The sequence below is a fragment of the Corylus avellana genome, chromosome ca8 (genome assembly GCF_901000735.1).
Source record: "Corylus avellana chromosome ca8, CavTom2PMs-1.0".
Classification (NCBI taxonomy): Eukaryota; Viridiplantae; Streptophyta; class Magnoliopsida; order Fagales; family Betulaceae; genus Corylus; species Corylus avellana.
The window spans coordinates 11,006,175-11,026,105 of NC_081548.1; the positions used below are offsets into that span (position 1 = coordinate 11,006,175).

General features: G+C 34.6%; 1 protein-coding gene across 2 annotated transcripts; it reads left to right on the top strand.

Annotated features, from left to right (window-relative positions):
- The first annotated feature begins 1,728 nt into the window (after positions 1–1,728).
- On the top strand, positions 1,729–8,020 carry LOC132189543 (sulfite exporter TauE/SafE family protein 3-like). 2 transcript variants are annotated; one of them, XM_059604283.1, is made up of 12 exons: positions 1,729–2,178; positions 2,725–2,884; positions 5,267–5,467; positions 5,596–5,660; positions 6,058–6,085; positions 6,193–6,275; positions 6,348–6,434; positions 6,531–6,581; positions 6,678–6,899; positions 7,150–7,243; positions 7,388–7,528; positions 7,619–8,020. In XM_059604283.1, exons 1-12 carry the CDS (start codon positions 1,969–1,971, stop codon positions 7,702–7,704), a joined length of 1,428 nt encoding a protein of 475 aa, XP_059460266.1. In that variant the 5' UTR covers positions 1,729–1,968; the 3' UTR covers positions 7,705–8,020. The 2 variants fall into 2 exon arrangements, with proteins under 2 accessions (XP_059460266.1, XP_059460267.1); XM_059604284.1 differs by lacking the exon at positions 5,267–5,467.
- The last annotated feature ends 11,911 nt before the right edge of the window (positions 8,021–19,931 follow it).

A 19,931-nucleotide genomic window follows, 5' to 3' on the forward strand; every position in this document is an offset into this window, starting at 1 on the left:
TTTGGGGCCCCATCTCCTTCCTCTCTTTTTCTGCCCCCGCGTGTGAGAATACCAGTCCTCGTCAATTGCGCTCTTCCTTCAAATATCTAATTTTTTATTTTTTTTTAAGTACATTACAAACAAGAAAAACTACAACAAACAAACAAAAAGAGGATGGTCCTCTCTGCTAACAATATTAGAAGAATTGAAAGGAGAAGAGGAAAATGGAATGCTGCTAGAGTGAGATCTAGCTGCAGCCCAACGTGCTAAATAGTGAGTACAGAAGTTTGCATTTTGGTTAACCTTTCTAACTTCTCAAGAGGAAGCAAAGAGAATAGAGTCGATAATGTCAAAAATTACAGAGGAGATCCTCTAGTCTTGAGAAGAATCTGACAGACGGAGAGCTAAGATAACCACTTCAGAATCTCCTTCGAGAATAAAGTGATCAAGATGAAGCGAAGTTGCTAAGGAAATCACAAGACGGGCTGCCAAAGCTTATCCCAAATTTGGAGAGCAAGATAGACTGATCTGGGAGATCATTGCAATGATATGGCCTTTAGAATCACAACAAACTGTTGCCTGAGATGAGAAAGAGTCCCGAATGGCTGTATCGAAATTAATCTTGAACCAGAGATTTGGAGGGGTAATCCAATTTTCCTTTGGAGCCTGAGTATCTAGATGCCAAGCTTGATAATGCTCAAGAGAGATTTTATTAAAGTTAAGGAAACTTATATCAAAACTATCAAAACACCTTGAACAAACACATCAAAATTTTTTATCACTAAATTTTTTTTTGACAAGTTACTCTTTGGGTCAATCAAAATGCCAAGAAAATTCTACTGTCAAATTTTTTTAACTGTAATTAGATTGGTTGAAACGCACCATTTTACCACGTCAACATAATAATTTTTTATTAATTTAATTTAAAAATAAAAAAATAAAAAAAATTCCAGTCACCCCAAGCCACCCCAACCATTATAGGGTGATCGGAAGCCACCCCAAGAGCAACCACCCCTGGGGTGGCTTTCGATTACCCCAAACCACCCAAGAGGTAGCCGCGAGCCACCTCCAAGGCAGTTTTGGGTGGCCAGCGAGCCACCCCTAACCACCCAGCCTTGGGTGGTTTGGGGTGGCCAAAAGCCACCCCATGGGGGGTTTGCCACCCCATAATGGTTTGGGGTGGTCAGGGGTGGCCCCGGCGGCCCTTTCTATTTTTTTTTTTTTAAAAAACTTTTTTTTTATTATTTTATAATTTAATTTTTAAATTAAATTAATAAAAAATTATTATACTGACGTGGTAAAGCAGTGCATTTCAACCAATCTAACAACAGTTAAAAAAATTTGGACAAAAAATTTTTGGCATGTTTACCCAAAGTATTTTGGTATAATTTCCGTTAAAGTTATTCTCTAAAAAAAATAATACTTAAAAACAAGTAAAAGAGCGCATAAGAACAAATAGACAAAAAGATAGTATTATACTTTATCCGTAGCTATTTTTAAGTTGCTTTTATAAGTTGTCATGCATATCAATAAATTACATCCCAACAAGAACATTTATAACGTGAATATCCACAAGTCTGTTTCGTTGACGATGACGGCTGACTTTTTTTTGCATTTCTCTCACATGTTTGGTTTCTTTTTTACTTTTTCATTTTTGAAGGGCCCATTTTACCCTCCCCGGCCACTCTCCTCTTCTCTTGCTTTGCGGGTGGAATCTTCAAATGCTGCGCGTGGACACACACCTTTTTGCTTTTTTCATTCCCACTCTTTCTCCACCAGTCCTCAAATACCTGCCACGGCTCTTAATCGATCACTCATCACACGAAGAAAAAAAAACTTCAAATTCTCCGGCTTCTTTTCTTGGCAACCAAACGGAGCCTAAGTGCACTTGGGTGCTGCCCAGAATTCACAGTTTTTGTATAGAAACTGAGAGAGAGAGAGAGTGTGTGTGTGCACGTGTGTATGATAAGGTGGTAGAATCAGAATCGGATGGCTGAGTTTGCAGGGAAATGGTGGTGGGGTTTGAGATCGGTGTGGATGGTGATGTTGAATTTTCTGTTGGCTTTCGTGTTTATTTCATCGGAAAGGGATCTGAGAATCGGAACTTCAACATTCAATGGGACTGAATCCAGTTATTTTCTCAGAGCAGTAAATTTCTTATGGCAACCCGATAAATCGGGTTATCAACACGTCTGGCCGGTAATGTTCCAATTTCCACTTTTTCCACTCCCTCAACGACGCCTTTTTCAATTAATTCTTAAAAAAAAAAAGTTAAAATTACATTTTTATCTTACATTATTAGCTTCAATCAACTTTTAGAAATTTCTATTTTTTTATTTTATTTTTATTTTTTATTTTTTTTAATATTTATTATAGAAATATTAATTAAAACTCTCATTATTGTGAGACAGTAATAATCTGTCTCACAATAATTGACAGTTGCCTCTAGGCATGCATGATGATAAACTGCTTAGCGTGACGGGGGTGATAGTTTGTGAATTACCTGGTAACTAGTTCAGGGGAGTGGGTTCGTTATTTGTAGGAGTTTGATTAACGGTGAGGATTGTTGTACGGTATGCATTTGCGAAGTGAAATTAATTTGAGTAAAGTTCTACGGTATAAAAAAAAAAAAAAAATTATTGTGAGAGTTAAAAAATAAAAATGTAATTTCTAGCTATATATTCTCACTTGTCCTATGTTAGGTGTGTAATGAATCTTATGGTATAAATGTAATGAATCTTACAGGAGATGAAATTTGGGTGGCAAATTGTTGTGGGAACAATAATTGGATTCTGTGGAGCATCATTTGGGAGTGTTGGTGGCGTTGGTGGCGGTGGCATTTTTGTTCCTATGCTTACCCTAATTGTCGGCTTTGATCCCAAGTCGGCAACAGCCATGTCAAAATGTAAGACAAGATTTATTTTTGTAGTATTGTCTGTTTTTCTCAAAAGTATATTCTTAAATCTGTCCGGAAGATAGAGAATGGTAGAAGAGAGGAACCATAATTTATTAAAAAAAAAAAGAAAGGAAAAGAAACTATATAAAAGGGAACATGTGGCACGCCAAAATAGATTTATGAATGAAATTGCTAGTCCCCATGAATGACATAAAGGGTGAAAGTTTATTGCTCTTTTTAGTTTTTAAACTACTAATTAATTTAATAATGTCTTTTCAAGCTTTTAATTAGAAAAATATATTTTAAAATTATAAAAAAATTATCAATATTCCATTGACAAAAAAAGTCTTAATAAAAATAAAACATTTAAAAAAGAAAGAAGGAAAAGATAGTGGGTGGTGGTTCATGATTTTGAAACAAAGCTCTCCAGCGAGAATATCACTCCCATTGCTGGAAAGCCACAGGTGCTAGTAATTGCCTTGGCCAATTCATCAGAGCATTTTTTTTTTTTTTTATTAGGAATATTTGTCTTATTGAAATATTTTTAAGGTCATTTTTGTCTTTGTATGGCCTTGCGGGAACATTGACAACTTGTTGATAGTTTGGGTGGACATTGTCTTAAATCTTAATTGAAAGTTTGAGAGGATATGGTCAATTGGATTGTAGTTTGAGAATAACATATGAACTTTTCCCATTAAATAGTAATTCCGTTATTTGGTTGCACATAGAAATAGCTATTTTCTTAAGAGTAATGCTATTTAGTAGATCGTTATACGACTGCTATATAACTTGATGATATGAATTACCCATGTCACACCATTTCAGTTGTATGTCAGACGTATAAATAATATTATTCTTCTCTTAAAACGAGGAATAATTATTCCTCTAAAAAAGGGTGAAATAAGTATTCCACCAAGAATGGAATATGTAATGCCCAAAAAATTAATTCATATAAAATAATATTGGGTGTTCTACTACCATGTTCTTCTGACTTTTAAAATATTATTCTGCCATTTTGCAGTGGAAATATAAACAATGCATGAACCACAAAGCTGGAGCAACAGATAAATTTATAACTTTTTCATTATATTCATACAAGTATACTATAGCTTTAATTAACTATAAAATAATGTTACCAATACTAACTTGTCTAATCAATAATCCGTCCATGGTAATTTTCAAAACTATTATACCGTACATATTGTTTTGCTCCCTTACAAATTTACACAGAACCATAACATAATATATACCTTAAATTTTACTATTGCTTTAACTCGAAGTCTTGACCTTTTGTCGTTCGTTTTTATCATGCTTTTTGGCACTGTTCTTCTTTTCTTTTAAATAATATTTACAGGTGGAAGAATGAAGTAAACAAATAAGCTAGTGCATGTGTGCGACTGAATGAACGTTTTATATCTCATGATCATGCATACATACATAAAACAAATTTGATGAATCCATTACATAATTACTTTGAAAGCACTTTTATCGTAAACGAATATCGTTTTAATGAAAAAAATAAAATCGCTTTGCCTTAAGCATTCATTTCATTAATACTTTAACATTTCTACTAAAAACATTTAACACTATGTTATAATTTTTCTTTTGTATACAGTTTATCATTTGATATAAAATATGTCTTTTACAATAAAACATATAGTAAACACTTTATCCTTTTATAAAACATTTCTCTTTACTATAAAACTATATTGTAAATGCTTTATCCTTTTATAAAAACATTTTCCTTCGTATAAAACCATGTTGTAAACACTTTATCATAGAAAACACTTCTCTTTACTATAATATACTGTAAATGCATTATCCATTCTCTGTAAACATTTCTCTTTTACTATAATTGCTGTCGCTAGGCCGGGTCGGATGGTGTAGCCGGCAATGGCCTAGGTCGGGCGGTGGCCAACAGTGAACTCCGATTTGGTGGTCGCAATCACCAGATCGGGTGGTCCAAACACCCTTGTGCAATGCTTGGAGGTTGCACTGATGAGGAAGAGGAAGTGCTATTCCTTTGTTGATTTTCTAAGTAGGAATATTTTGGGAAATCTAATTCCATTCTAGTTAGAAAATTTGGTCATTCTCGTGTTTTCACCAAACAAAAGAATATGAATGGCCATTCCATTCAAACAATTTGTATCCTTCGTAATGCTAATTCATATTCCCAGATAATCATCATTCCAGTGTACCAAATGTGGTGGCATTTTTTAGTAAATTTGGAGTTGGCTGTCTTTCTAGTGTGGAAGACATTATTTAGCTGTTTGCATGGTTGCTTCCTTGTAAAATGCCTTGTCGAACTAAATTGAACCACAGAAGGAATCCATTATTACATTAAACTATGGTGAAATTAACAAAGTCATAAATTCCATCTGTTTGTGTCAGGTATGATCATGGGTGGAGCAGTCTCAACTGTTTACTACAACCTTAAGCTAAGGCATCCAATACTTGAAATGCCCATCATTGACTACGATTTGGTACTTCTCATCCAACCAATGCTCATGCTGGGCATTAGTATTGGAGTGTCTTTCAATGTTGTATTTGCTGATTGGATGGTCACTGTTTTGCTTATCATTCTCTTTATAGGTATTGGTTTTTTTTTTTTTTTTGGTGAGTTCCTTATTGGTATTGAGTCTATTGACTAGTTGAACTATAGTTTCTCTTGTAAGGCATTTTGCTCTGACAATACCCTGATTGAATTTGGTGGCTTGCAGGCACATCAACAAAGGCATTCTTTAAGGGTGTTGAAACATGGAAAAGGGAAACAATTATGAAAACGGTAATCGTTCTTACACAGAGATGCTTGAATTTGGGCCATGTGTTAAAGTATTTATTAAATGATTAAATTTACCTCTTCCTATTAGCTTACGCCTTTGGGACACGTGGTGATTTAACACCATGTTCTCTCCATTGGAAATGGAATCTCTTTTGTATGTTTTAAATATGTTTTCTTTCATCACATTTGAAAGTGAAATTTTGTTCCTTGTATAAGAAAATTATTGCAACAAATCATGTCTTCTCTAGAATATCATGTTTAATGACAACTTCAAATTCTTCAAATTCTTAAAAATTAGAAAAAAAAAAAAGAAAAGAAAAAATTTCTTAAAAATATCATGTTTTCTGTTATTAGTACTAAAATTAATGGCTTACCATTGGATCAAATTTTCAAATTTTAGGAGGCTGCTAAGCGACTGGAGTCAAATCGTGAGTTGATCCACTGTTCCTCTAATTATATATATATATAATCATAGTGTTAGGATTGCTTGGAGTTGATTTGTGAAATCAGCTCTTAGGTTTGTCGTGTCTATCAGGTTCTGATGGTGCAGAAGTGGAATACAAGCCTCTTCCTGGTGGCCCAGGAAATGGCATTCAAAAGGACACCAAAGAACAAGAGGTAAGAATACCCTGGTAAGCTGTTATCAGTACCACAGAATTCTGGAAGCTAAAATCAATATAAACATTGCAGGTAACTATTCTTGAGAATGTTTACTGGAAGGAACTTGGACTTCTCATTTTTGTTTGGGTTGCATTCCTTGCCATTCAGATAGCCAAGGTATTGTCTCTTCTACTGTTCTATCCTGTCTTCTTGATTAAGCACCATCAATGGGTGGTTTATGGTTGTTAAATAGTCATCTCCCATTGACAACAGAGTCATACAGCTACTTGTTCGACAGCATACTGGATATGGAACTTGTTGCAGGTATTATTTCTATTGACATTAAAGGCCTCCTATGTTCTTTACTCTCTGTATGTGTATGAGTTTTTGTTGAGCACAAGTAGCTCACACCATCTACAGATCCCTATTTCTTTTGGGGTATCTTTGTATGAAGCAGTTGGCCTTTACAAGGGACACAGAGTAATTGCATCGGCGGGAGATGTAGGGACAAATTTTCGAGTCCATCAGCTGGTTATCTATTGCATCATGGGTATACTTGCAGGGGTAGTTGGTGGTCTGCTTGGACTTGGTGGTGGCTTTGTTATGGGCCCTCTATTTTTGGAGCTGGGAGTCCCCCCTCAGGTGAGTTTGTGGGTTTCATTGAAATACACAAAATCATTCATGTACAGGTTGTTTTTGGAACTAATTTCTGGAAAGTAGTGAACATTTTGGAAACTAATAGTCAAGCTAATAGAAATTTACTCATCTCCTTCTTACTTTTCAAAACAGAAAAAGCCTTTTGGATAATTGGTTGAGTATGCTGGACAATAAAAGTAAAAGATGCACAAGAATCTGGTTGTTTACAATTATGTCATCTATAACTTTTGTGCAGGTATCTAGTGCCTCTGCCACCTTTGGAATGACCTTCTCTTCATCTATGTCTGTTGTGGAATACTACCTTCTGAAACGTTTTCCTATCCCTTATGGTAATTCTGTACCACAAAACACCCATATAATTATCTACAGTTGTGCTTTTCTCATTTTTTGGATCAACTAACATCTTCACAAGGCAAAGGGTCTTTGATTCATCTAAATCTCTGTGTCTTGATCATCTGCAACTTTTGTGGCAGCTCTCTACTTCACTGTCGTGGCTACTATTGCAGCCTTAGTAGGGCAGCATATTGTGAGAAAGTTGATCATTTTATTTGGAAGGGCGTCTCTAATCATCTTTATTCTTGCCTTCACTATATTTATTAGTGCAATTTCACTAGGTGAGCTTCATTGTTCCCTTTTACACTTCTCCATAAATTCAAAATATGTGAACTGGGATTCTGAAAAGATTTTTTTTGTGTGTTTGTTAGGTGGGGTTGGCATATCAAACATGATTACGGAGATTCAACGGCACGAATACATGGGATTTGAGAACCTCTGCAAGTATGAAGCATAAGCCTGTTTCTTTTCTTGTTCCTATTCCCTTTTCATTACCCAGAAGGGGAAAGATGACCCTTGCTTGTTTGAGTTCTTCAAATTTTTTGTTGTTTATGCATTCTATGTTATTATGTCTGTAACCTGTTCATGGGAATTTTGGCTGCCAAGAAGCAGATGAGATGAACTCAACAATCTTACTTTCATTCGGGATTAGACAGTCTTTTTTGTTTTGTTTTTGCCACCTTCATCAACAACCAACTAAGTATATTCTACAAGACCTTAATGTTATTAAATCATTTAACCTAACTGTAATGTCAATGGCATTTGGGTTGTAAGTCAGTTCTTGAATAGTGGAAGTAAATGTATTATTCTAAACCATGAACAGGTTAGAATTCTTGAGTCAATTCTTGAATCAAACCCAATTCTTGAGTCAATTCTTCAATGGCATTTGGGTTGGAAATAAATGCATTATTCTAAACCATAAGGAATTCCTCAATCAGATTAAATAGCTCATCCAGTAAACCAAAATCTGCAAACACTCTTCTTGTCTCCCCATCATACATCTCTACCAAAAAGAAAAAGAAAAAATATATATAACAAATTCAAAAGTTGTATGATCTATAAAATTATAATTATTAGAATATGTTCATAATATATTTTGATATTTATATGATTGATTTATATTTCCTAGTGTAGGTTGATTTATGTTTCCTAGTATAAATCGATTTAGGTTTGTTTGCATAGGTCAACTTATTCAACTATAAGTAAACAATCATGTGAATGAGAGCACAATGTAGTTTTAAGTGTTATTCAGAATAGTAGACATTGGTTTCTAACGCTAAACTATCCGTAATTTATTGTCTCTCTCTTGCTTCCGTTATTATTTCCTATTTTAGATTTTTTCCCACAAACTTTAACATGGTATCAAAACTTCCTTATATTTTTAATATGGTATTAGAGCATGTTTCTTATACTCTTACAGTTCTCACTATAACTCTACACGCTTCAAGCGCCTTAATGCTCGGCCAAAGATCCCTGCCTATATTGCCACACGCATCCATGGTTGTTCGATCACCTCGGTAACCACACCATTCGACAGATATGCCACCACTTGTTTTAGATTCACTTCTTATGAAAGCAAATGATAGAAATTGAGTGTTTTTATCCGTTGAAGTTCATAAAATAAAGCAAATAAAGGGATAGATCAATTGCTTCGAGGACATCAAACCTCCAGTTAATCACTTTAAAGGGATCAACATCTAAATGCCTTGGGCTAAGTTGTATTTCTTTTTCATGAATCGGCCATAGAACCTCTACAATCTTAAATAGAGAAAAATTGCACTTATTTTGGAAATAGAAATAAATGCAAATTTGACAAAATAAAAGGAATTTAAGAAAATAACAACCATATCAGAAATAAAATCAATGAAAAATATAATGAGGGAATAAATAAAAAGTATTGAGTTTCCTAATAGGTTTCTGGGGGTGTCTTGGTGAAGGAGGTGCGAGGGTGGGATAGAGAGTTAGAATATAAAAATCCTGGCTTGGAATATAAAATGCCCAACAATTAAATAGCTTGGCTACGTACAATTGCTCGCCAAAGGTAACGAGGAACAACATCCAAATGTAAAAATCTTATATAAGAGCATTCATAATGGAAGAGTCAAATATTACTTTTATTTAAAATAATTTTTTAAATTTGTAAAAAACTTCCTACATTGGATTAGCCAAAAAAAAAAAAAGGGTAAAGTCCACATACCCCCCCTCAAACTACCACCAAATTGACAATGTCCCCCCCCAAACTTTCAATTGTGACAATGTCCCCTCCAAACTACCAAAACATTGTCAATGACCCCCCCAAGGCTAGCAATAAGACAAAAATGCCCCTATAGATTTCTCAATAAGACAAAAATATCCCTATAAATTAAAAAAAAATGATTTTTTTTTTTTAAAACGAAAAAATTTAATTTCAAAATAATAATTTAAAAAAAAAAACAATTTTTTTAAACAATTTTTTCTTTTTTTTAAAAAAAAAAACTTTTTATTTAGTTTTAAAAAACAAAAAATTTCATTTTATTAAGCAAAAATTTTATTTTTTTTAAACGTAAATTTTTATTTAAATAAAATTATAAAATAAAATAACGAAAATTTTCAATTTTTATAAAATAAATAAAATCCAATTTTTTTAATTTTTTCTTATAAAATTGATTTTAAAAAGAAAAATTGTTAGCCAAGTTTGGATTTTTTGTTTTGTTAGTTTTGGAGTTTTTCTAGAGTTTTAGTATTTTTTGTTGCCTTATTTACTAAAAGGGTAATTTAGATCATTGGGGGGAACACATGTTGACAATTTTTGTTAGTTGGAGATGTCACAATTGAAGTTTGGAGTTGGACATTGTCAGTGGTGGTAGTTTGAGGGGGGTTATGTGGACTTTAAAAACAAAATAGACATGTTGTTGCTTGGACATATGAAAAAAAAAGGAAATTTGAAATGTAGAAGCACTTTTTAAAGGGAATCATTTTATTTTTTATTGTTTCTCTCACCAGTTTTCTCTTTTTCTCAAATCTTTTCCCACTTTTCAAGGAGTGATTGGTTGTTTTTGGTGTTTTTTTTCTTCATGGAAATGGTTTTTTGAATTAAAATTAATAAAAAATTAAAAATAAAATATTATTTTAATAGAATAAATAGAAATATAGCTAATCGAATGTAGAAGCATTTAAAAATTCATTACTTAGTTAAATACAAGGGGTATTTGAGGCAATTAGTTAAAATTTGGCCAATTAACTAAGAGCATCTCTAGCAATACTCTAAGGACTGGGATCCCCTCGAATTGCCTAAGGAATTTGAGGGCCTCAAATTATGGATTTGGATTGTTGGATGTGATCTAGGGGTCCAGAACAATCTACTAAAAAAATTATAATAAAATATTACTTTTATTTTAAAAAAATCAAAATAAAATTAATAAAAAACTTTAAAAAATTTGTAAATTTTTTTTTGTGGTGACCACCACCAGGGGGTGGCCAGCCACCACTGTTTAAACACTAGGGGTGGCTTCGGTCACCCCTTGTCCCTTGGGGGTGGCTCGGCCACCCTAAGGGCTAAAAAAAAAATAAAAAATAAAAAATAAAAAATAGTTGGCCTTTGGCCTTTGCGGTGGCCAACCACCCCCAAGGGCCGGTTGGGGGTGGACGATCTTCCCCCAAGGGCTATGGGGTGGCTTCGAACATATTTTATTCCCTTGGGGGTTGTTCGGCCACTCCTAGCCTCTAATAGTGGTGGTCGGCCACCACAAAAAAATTTACAAATTTTTAAAAGTTTTTCATTAATTTTATTTTAAATAAAAGTAATATTTTATTATAATTTTTTATTAAATTGTTCATCCAACGGTCGAGATCCATAATTTGAGACCCTCGAATTCCCTAAGGGTTCCCGATCCAATGCTCTAAAGCCTCCATATTGTAAATATTTAACTAACAAAAGAAGCAAACATTAAGTCCAACAGCTTGTCGTCTTGTTATCTAAAACACATATTTTACTTTTTGATTGGTGGCGCTATAGCTTATGTATTATTCTTTTAATCATTTCTCTCACTTTTAACTAGGCGGTTCAATAAACAATAAAATTTTTTTTAAAAAAAAATGAAGTAGAAAATGATATTTTGTGATTATTTATTGGAGAGGATGGTGAAACGACTCAATAATACTCTGTTTCATCATCGTCTAGATAACTATACCTATGAGAGGCAAGGCATAATATATGGCATTTGTATTATTGTGTGTATATATATATATATAATTTATAGTATGGAGTAGTAGGAGAGGAACCACGCGCCTGATTCTTATATTGCAGATCGTTCAAGACTCTCGGAGGGCCACCGCCGGCCATTTGTTTGAACCACCACCGGCGTAAACAAAAATTTGTTGTTTTGCTCATGTCTTTTGTCTTTGTTTTGATAAGAGGAAACGGAAACATTTATTGTCTTTTGTCTTTGTTTTCATAAGAGGAACGAGGAACGAGGATCACTTCTCTATTTCAAGAAACGCTATCTGCTTGGTTTAGTTGTTGTTGGGGTGTTTCCGTGTGGTTTCCTTTCTTGTTTTACTTTCTGGTCGCGCGGTTTTTGTTTCCTGTGGTGTCAGTGCCAGTTCTGTGGTGGTTCCATTTGCAGGTTTTCTTCTTGCGACTCGTATTTTGCCTTTGTTTCTTGTTTTCTTTTGAAGGATCAGGACCGGATTATTTATTTGATTCATTTTCGACGGTTCTCGGTTTTTATTTTGTTGCATTGTTTTCTGATTGATTCGAGTATGTTGTTCGGGTTGCCATCCATTTCTAGTTTATTTTTGTTGTAATAATTTCCCCACTTCCCTCCTTAGACAAAAAAATAATAAAAGAAACATGGAAAGGATATATTTCTTGGTTTACATTAAACTTTATAAACTCATATAAATGTGAGAATTCACATTTTTATTCGTCAACTATTTTATAACATTGATGCGGCAGTCTCAAGCTCTCAACCAACTGTTGATATTTTTTTAAAAAAAATCAATGAATAATCTAAGGATTGCGTGTAATTGACACGTTAGCATTGTGAGATAAAAACGAAGTTTATAATAGTAGTCACAAATTTAAGGACAATTTTTTACAAACTAGGAGGAAATTCTAAAAGTCCCATGTGTGCATTGTATTAAATTACCACTTGTCTTAAAAGCTTAAGCTGATAGGAAGAGATAAATTTAACCACTTAATTAATACTTAACACATTGCTATTTAAAAAATATGTGCTTCTTTATATGCTAAAGAAACCCATGACACTTTTACAAACTGGATTGAAAAAATTCCTACAACCCAATTTGAATAAAATTTATATCACAAATTAAATAGTGTATATGTTGTTATGTTATTTAAAATATTAAATAACTTAGCACTATATTTTAATGATGTAAAACTATGTACACCATTAGATACTACAAACCAAAATATAAACCATAATCCCCCTACTCCCCTTTTTTCCTCCCCCTCCCTTTCTTGTTTTTTCCCTTCTTTTTTCAGTTTTTTTTTTTTTTTTTTTTTTTTCGACCAGTCTAGGTACTGCCATTCATTTGCTTATGATGCGCTGCCTCTGTCCGCCCTCACTGTGCTGCACCACTCTTTGCCTCCCCGGAATTGGTTGGGCTTTAGATCTAGCTTTGAAAAATTAGATCTAGTTTTTCAATAATATATATATGTACAGTTGCATCTCCCGTAGTATGTACATACTATTACATCTAGCAATAGATCACCATCATAATTCATCATTAAAAAATATCATAAAACATCATTATAATTCATCGTTATAAATCATCAATGCGTTTATGTTTAATCATTATCTCATAATAGGGCTCATGTACATTGTTACCCCTGTGTACGAGGGTTGTGGATCATTGTGGCCATGTCACTGAACTGTGGCCTCAGCTATGCCCGACCGTCAATTAACTCTTATTGGTGCACTCAACGGTCATGTTGATGGAATACCACTCTCTTGCATAGCATCCTTTAGTGATTTTGCCTCCATCCGAGTATCAGTACCGAACTCCTCTCATTCTTACTTATTTTGGGCTAAAATACTCTCCTCCGTACATGTGCCATCATTTTATAAACATTCATCTCATCTCTTGTACTTCTCTTTGTACTCTCTTGTTGCATCTTAGGGCAACATGTAGGAGGATTTACCATCTTTCTTATTTTTTTATTTTTTATTTTTTTATAATCATCATCATTTCTCAAGTTTCTTTTCTTAAAAATAAAAATTTTTCCAAATATAAACTTATTGTATTTAGAAAGCATTTAAAAGAAATATAAGCTTTCTAAATAATTCATTTAGAAATCTTTCATGCATGCAACATATCTCCATGATGGTAAATAAAATAATTATTTATAGTTTAATACAAGAATATATAAATAACATGACATGAAGTAATTTTAGAAAGGGTAGTGAATTTACTTACTTCTAGACTAAAGCTAAAAGTGGTCTAAAGAATCTAGTTGTTCCAATCTGACTAATACTACTAGTATATTTTCTGAAACTAATTTCTCAAGTCCGTTCTCTTTCGTGTTCTTTCTTTCTCGCAGCGCTTTGTCTTACCCTTTTTCTCCCTACTCTGTGTAAACACTCTTAGAAAGAAGAAAGACTGAGTAGAAAGCGAAAGAAGGAAGAATATGTGGAAGAGAAGGGAGAGGAGTGGTGAAATTGTGAAGGGGGAGCTCTATTTATAGGAAAAAAACCAAATACAATTCTATGTTAAGTGCCAAAATATTCATATTTTAGGCCTTAAACTTATATATTCCTTAGTACTGTTAATTTATGTCATTTTATTTCTTTTTTGTATTTTCTATGTTTTTGTAGGCTTTTGAAAGAAAATGAAGCAAAGCTGGAAGTATTGGGCTTAAAGAGTAAATTTGGAAAAAGCTGGAGGCTCTGGTAGTGCGATCGATCGTAGGGGACTTGCGATCAAGAGCACTACAAGCAAAAGGACTAGACGAGCACAAGGTGTGCGCTCGTGCGCACAAGTAGCATCCTCGATCGCACCTGCGATTGAGCGCCCAACACCAGAGATCGATTGCAGTCCTGCGATTGAGTGCACACTGGCTGCGATCAAGCGCACTCGTGCGTGAAGAGTAAGTCAGCTGTGGCCAGAATTTCCTTTCCTTCCATATTAGGGTATTCCAAGTCCTACTTGTAATAGGACTAAACCCTACGAATTTTCTAGGTTTACTAGGGGTTCTAGGATTTATAGAGGCCTATAAATAGACCTCTTAGCTTCTGGGAAAATGTGTGCTAAAAGAGGCACAAGCTCTGGAAAGGAACTGAAGGCTAGATCAAGAGGAGTTTGATTTTTTCTTCTCTTCCACCTTTTATTTTGTTATGTAGTTTATATTTTAATTGGGGCTAGATTGAAGCCCTAATCATGTCTTTTTAGGATTTCAATATTAGCACCTTTGTTACAATTATATTTTGGTGTATAACTTGATTAATTCATGTTTTATTGAATTCCTCATATGTGTTTGCCTGATCAACATATGCATGTGATATGGATTAGTTAATTAAATCAATTTGGATGACCGAGTCCTGGGTTTAATAGAGTAACAAAAGAATCTTACAACGAGTTCTTGGGTTAATCAACATGGGGAACCGGGAGTAGACACCCATGCCCTAGGCCTCATGTGTTTGTCAATTTTCACAGATTTATGCTTTCTTAAAGAACAACTTAGTATACACTCATGTCCTAGGCTTCATGTGTTTGTCGATTTCAACAGATTTATGCTTTCATAAAGAAAAACTTAGTATACATCTATGCTCAATCCTTTAAGAAAGAAAATAATTTGAGTATACACCTATGCCTAATTCGTTGCTTAGAAAAATCAATAGTTTAAGGAGTAGACACCAATGCCCTTAGGTTGGCAAACATTAAATATACCGGTATGATTGACACATTAGCATATTGTTATCTTAATTAGTCTGATTAGTGGTGGATATCAAAACCCAAATCCTTTTTAGTTTTAGTTTGTCCTTTATTTTATTTCTTTATTTTAATTCAACCGTGACAATTGAATTTTATCTATTAATTAAATAGGAAATTACTTCTAAATATAATTTACCAATCCTCGTGGAAATGATCTCGTATTTGCCTGCTATACTATCGTTTGATCTTGTGCACCTGTGAGTAAAACGTACCAAGTATTTGCCTATTAATTTAGGTGGGTATTTGACACAACATTCTACCTTTCATTTACAATTCTACCATCCCTTTACTATTCCACCTACCAAATACTATTATACCTACCATTAACTATTCTACCTTCCATTACTCTTCTATCTATCATTTACTATTCTACATACCAAATACTATTATACCTACCATTAACTATTCTACATTCCATCACTATTCTATCTACCATATGAAACTCTTTCTACCAATTACTATTCTATTATTCCACAAATTACTATTCTCTAGTTAACACTTTCCATAAATTCATATAACACCATAGATTTCTCAATAATTAAAATCATTGGCTACTATGAATATTAAAATAATCATCACCAAATAAATATCTCTAAAATAGACTTTAAAAATTTGGGGCACTATAGATGCCATCTATCTCAGCTGACCCAGAACCACTAGAACCTTGAATGGTAGTAGGGAGTGTTACGCAGGCAACTTTCTTACATTTTTGGTCATCGGAATCATTTGAGTATGATTCATCACTCAAGGATACATTCATGGCGTTTTCTTTTGCATTCTTCAGGTTTCCATAGCCAACTTTGATGTGACCATATCCCTGACACTCATAGCATTGAGGAAAACGAGATTTCTGGTCTCTGTAGGATTTATCTCTTGGATCTTTCTTAGATTTTCCTTTGACTGGCCATTAAGATGGTTTTCTTCCAGTCCATTTAACATTCTTCAGATACTTCTAGAAGTTCCTAGTCAGTATAGCTTTTGGTTTAGAGTCAGAGGACTCATCATCACTTGATTCTTTAAAGACTACTTCCTTATCCTTCTTAGTAGTTTTAAGTGCCATGCTCTTAGCCTTGTGAGAGAATCTCCTGCTCTCATAGGTAATGAGAGATCCCACCAGTTCATCAACATCAAGCAGCTCTACATCCTTGCTTTCCTCAACAACAATAATCTTGGGATCAAAACGAGGAGGGAGTGATCGAAGAATTTTTTCAACCACTTTTACTTTAGACACCTTTTCGCCAAGCCCTCGCATTGAGTTCACAATCTCACTCAATTTGGTGTAGAACTCACCAAAAGTTTCATCTTCCTTCATGTTCACAGTCTTGAAAAGAGATATCAACATTTGTAGTTTGGCCTTTCTCATGCCCTTTGAAGCTTCATGGGTTTTCTCAAGAATATCCCATGCTTCCTTTGAGATCTCACAAAGAGCAATTCGTCAAAACTCATCCAACGATACACAGTTGAAGATGCAACTTAGCCCTCAGTTATTCCAGTTGCTCTTCATAGTATCTTCCTTACTCCATTTGTCAAAATCACCATTAGGTTTTTCAAAACCCTTCTCAATAGTAACTCATATGTTATCATTAAGCCCCTTTAAGTAGGCTCTCATACGAACTTTCTAGTGGGCACAATCATTCCCATTAAAAATGGGAGCATTAGAAGATAAAGAAAAAGGAGTATTTGGTTCCATATCTAAGAGATCAACAAACACACTCAAGACGTTAGTCAAAAAATGAGTGAACCTGCTCTAATACCAATTGAAAGTATATATGGATCGTGTTCTACCTCTTATAACCAAATCTCAATAGTAAAATTGCACCATCTCAACAAGTACTAAACATGCACAGCGAAAAAAATAAACAAACAAAACCACAACTTAGATTTTGTTTACGAAGTAGAAAACCCTTGAGCGCCTCAAGGTAAAAACCACTCCGGGGCAGCCAAACCCAGGAAACTACTAAACGAAGATTCATAGTTATAGAATAGACAATACCCAGACCCTTGAGTACTTCTAAACTTAGTAAAAATGACGAACTTTCCCGCTTGTCTCCATCGTGACCATCTTCAAGAAGCAACTTCCTTTACCGACCCTTCGGTAGACTTCTTCAACAAACACTAACCAACGATTCCAGCTTTATCATCAAGTGAGTAAGGCAACACGCCAAAGGCTAAAATGCCAAACAAGAGAAAGGACAGCTTCAAGCTATATCACGTCCCCTCTTGAAAATCAATACCACTATGACCTAATGCTAGTGGAGAAAATGAGACTTTAGAGAAGAGAGAGCTCTAAAAATAAAATTCCAAAGTCTGAAAAGTGAACAGTGAAGGAAAACCTTTTATAGAGAAAACATTTCCTTCGTTACGTCATAACGGGACACTGTCACGTTATGACGGGAATAATTTCGCAGATCTGAAATGCCTATACTTCGCCACATGTTCTGTGTTGACGAAACAACTGACGAGAAACTAGGGAATCCAACTTTGGTCCCGTTACGTGTCCTGTCTTGACGAGGTTCCTGACGGGAAACCAGGAGGTTCAATTTTGCTCTCGTCACATCCGCGTCCTGATGCAGTTCCTAACAGGAAACCATGGAGACCAGATGCTGCTCCAATCACATCCTCGTCCTGACAGGAAAATAGGAAGTCCAAAAATGTTCTCATCACATCCTCATCTTGAAGAGCTTCTTGACGAGAAAACAAGGAGACCAGAGTTTGCTCCCGTTACATGTCCCTTTCTGACGGAAAAACATAGTGCTTTTTATTTAGTCCCGTTAAGAGCCTCATCTTGACGGCACTTTTGACGGGAAATCAGGGAACATCACAGAAAACCCTAAAAGCACTAGGATACCCCCAAACAAGCTCTCAAAGTTTTAAACAAACATGATTACATGAACAATCATTGAATTAAAGCCAATCTAAAACTCAACAAATTTGAGAAGTCTATCAATTATCAAAGGAACAAGTATAATCCTCAAGATATAGACACAGAACAACTAATGGAAATAATAACTAAAGCAAACCTGGTAAAATTAATTCAAACAAAAAATCAATGTTTACAAAATCAAACGTCTCCCCGGCAACGGCGCCAAAATTTGGTGTACAAATTTAATTGTACTCGTAAGTGCACGAGTCGTGTGCAATATAGCGTGTGTGCAAGTGCGAGGTCGAATCCACAGAGAGACGTGTTTGCAAGAATCAATTTTCTAGTTTAACCTAATTCTATCTTAACCTAGTTCCAATTTTTGTGATTGTGTCGTGCAAAATCATAAACTAAAACTAAACAAATTAAAAATAAGTAATGGTAAATTACTAAGGTTTCCGAATCCCCCTCGTCAATTCAAACAACATATCTTGCGTTTTATGCATACAATATTCAATCCAACTATACTGTTCAAAAGTTGTAAACATGCAAATTAAATCATTTGATGAATCCATCCGTTAAAAGAATCACAACGAATATTTAATTGAGATCAAATCATCCACTGTATCCGTAGATCACAATGGATATTAGTCTCAATCTAATCATTCGATGTACCCCAGACGAAAGACAACGAATATTAAATTGAACATGAGTATACTACCAACATTTAATCAATTAAACTTAATTAAACTGTTGAATTGGCTTTTGAACAACACTATATTATCAACATTTAATCAATTAAACTTAATTAAACTGTTGAATCATAATATAACCTCATTGTATGTATAAAACGACAAGACATGTATGTTTATCAATGACGAGGCTTCATCTTCAACCTTAGTTGAAGGTTGTAGCCTCTCATGATAACAAAAACAACAAAAAATTGAATTGACATCATGAGAAAAATAAAACTTACAATGAAAAACGAAGCACAAGCTCTTTCACGACAAAACGTCGTATTTTAGCTTAAAACGGCGCCTCCCAATGTGTGTTTACAAGAGAAAAACATTGTATATAAATTATAAAAACTAGGGTTCAGCGCTGCCAGGTCAGCGTGAGTGCGCTCGATCGCACTCGAAGTGCGCTCGAGCGCACTCGGCTCTTCAGGACTCATGCGGCGCAGCACTTAAGAGATGCATGCTAAGGCTGACATGGTCGTGCGCTCGAGTGTGCCAAACTTACGCTCGAGCGCAAGTGCTCTCGATCGTCACAAGGGTGTGCGATCGAGCGTTTATGCGCTTCGCGTGCAGGAACAAAATGGCAAGCGCAGGTATGCTTGCTCGCTGCAAAAGGCCCGAGTGCGATCGAGCGTAGATAAGCTGCGCTTGATCGCTCTAGCAGTGACTGAATTTCGCCAAACTGCACAAACACAGAAACACAAGCACCCTTTTTTTAAAAAAAATTAGAACAATGCAAAAAACAAAATAAATAAAATAAAAAATAATCTACCTAAACTAGTAGAAAGATAAAATTAATTCAAACAAAAAATCAATGTTTACAAAATCAAACGTCTCCCCGGCAAGGGCGCCAAAATTTGGTGTACAAATTTAATTGTACTCGCAAGTGCACGAGTTGTGTGCAATATAGCGTGTGTGCAAGTGCGAGGTCGAATCCACAGAGAGACGTGTTTGCAAGAATCACTTTTCTAGTTTAACCTAATTCTATCTTAACCTAGTTCCAATTTTTGTGATTGTGTCGTGCAAAATCATAAACTAAAACTAAACAAATTAAAAATAAGTAATGGTAAATTACTAAGGTTTTCGAATCCCCCTCGTCAATTCAAACAACATATCTTGCGTTTTATGCATACAATATTCAATCCTACTATA

Bases quoted from the DNA above. Each gene is read 5' to 3' on its own strand.
- LOC132189543 (XM_059604283.1), top strand. From the start codon at position 1,969: ATGGCTGAGTTTGCAGGGAAATGGTGGTGGGGTTTGAGATCGGTGTGG. The intron at 2,179-2,724 runs GTAATGTTCCAA...TGAATCTTACAG, and splicing joins GTTATCAACACGTCTGGCCG to GAGATGAAATTTGGGTGGCA. The intron at 6,582-6,677 runs GTATTATTTCTA...CACCATCTACAG, and splicing joins GGATATGGAACTTGTTGCAG to ATCCCTATTTCTTTTGGGGT.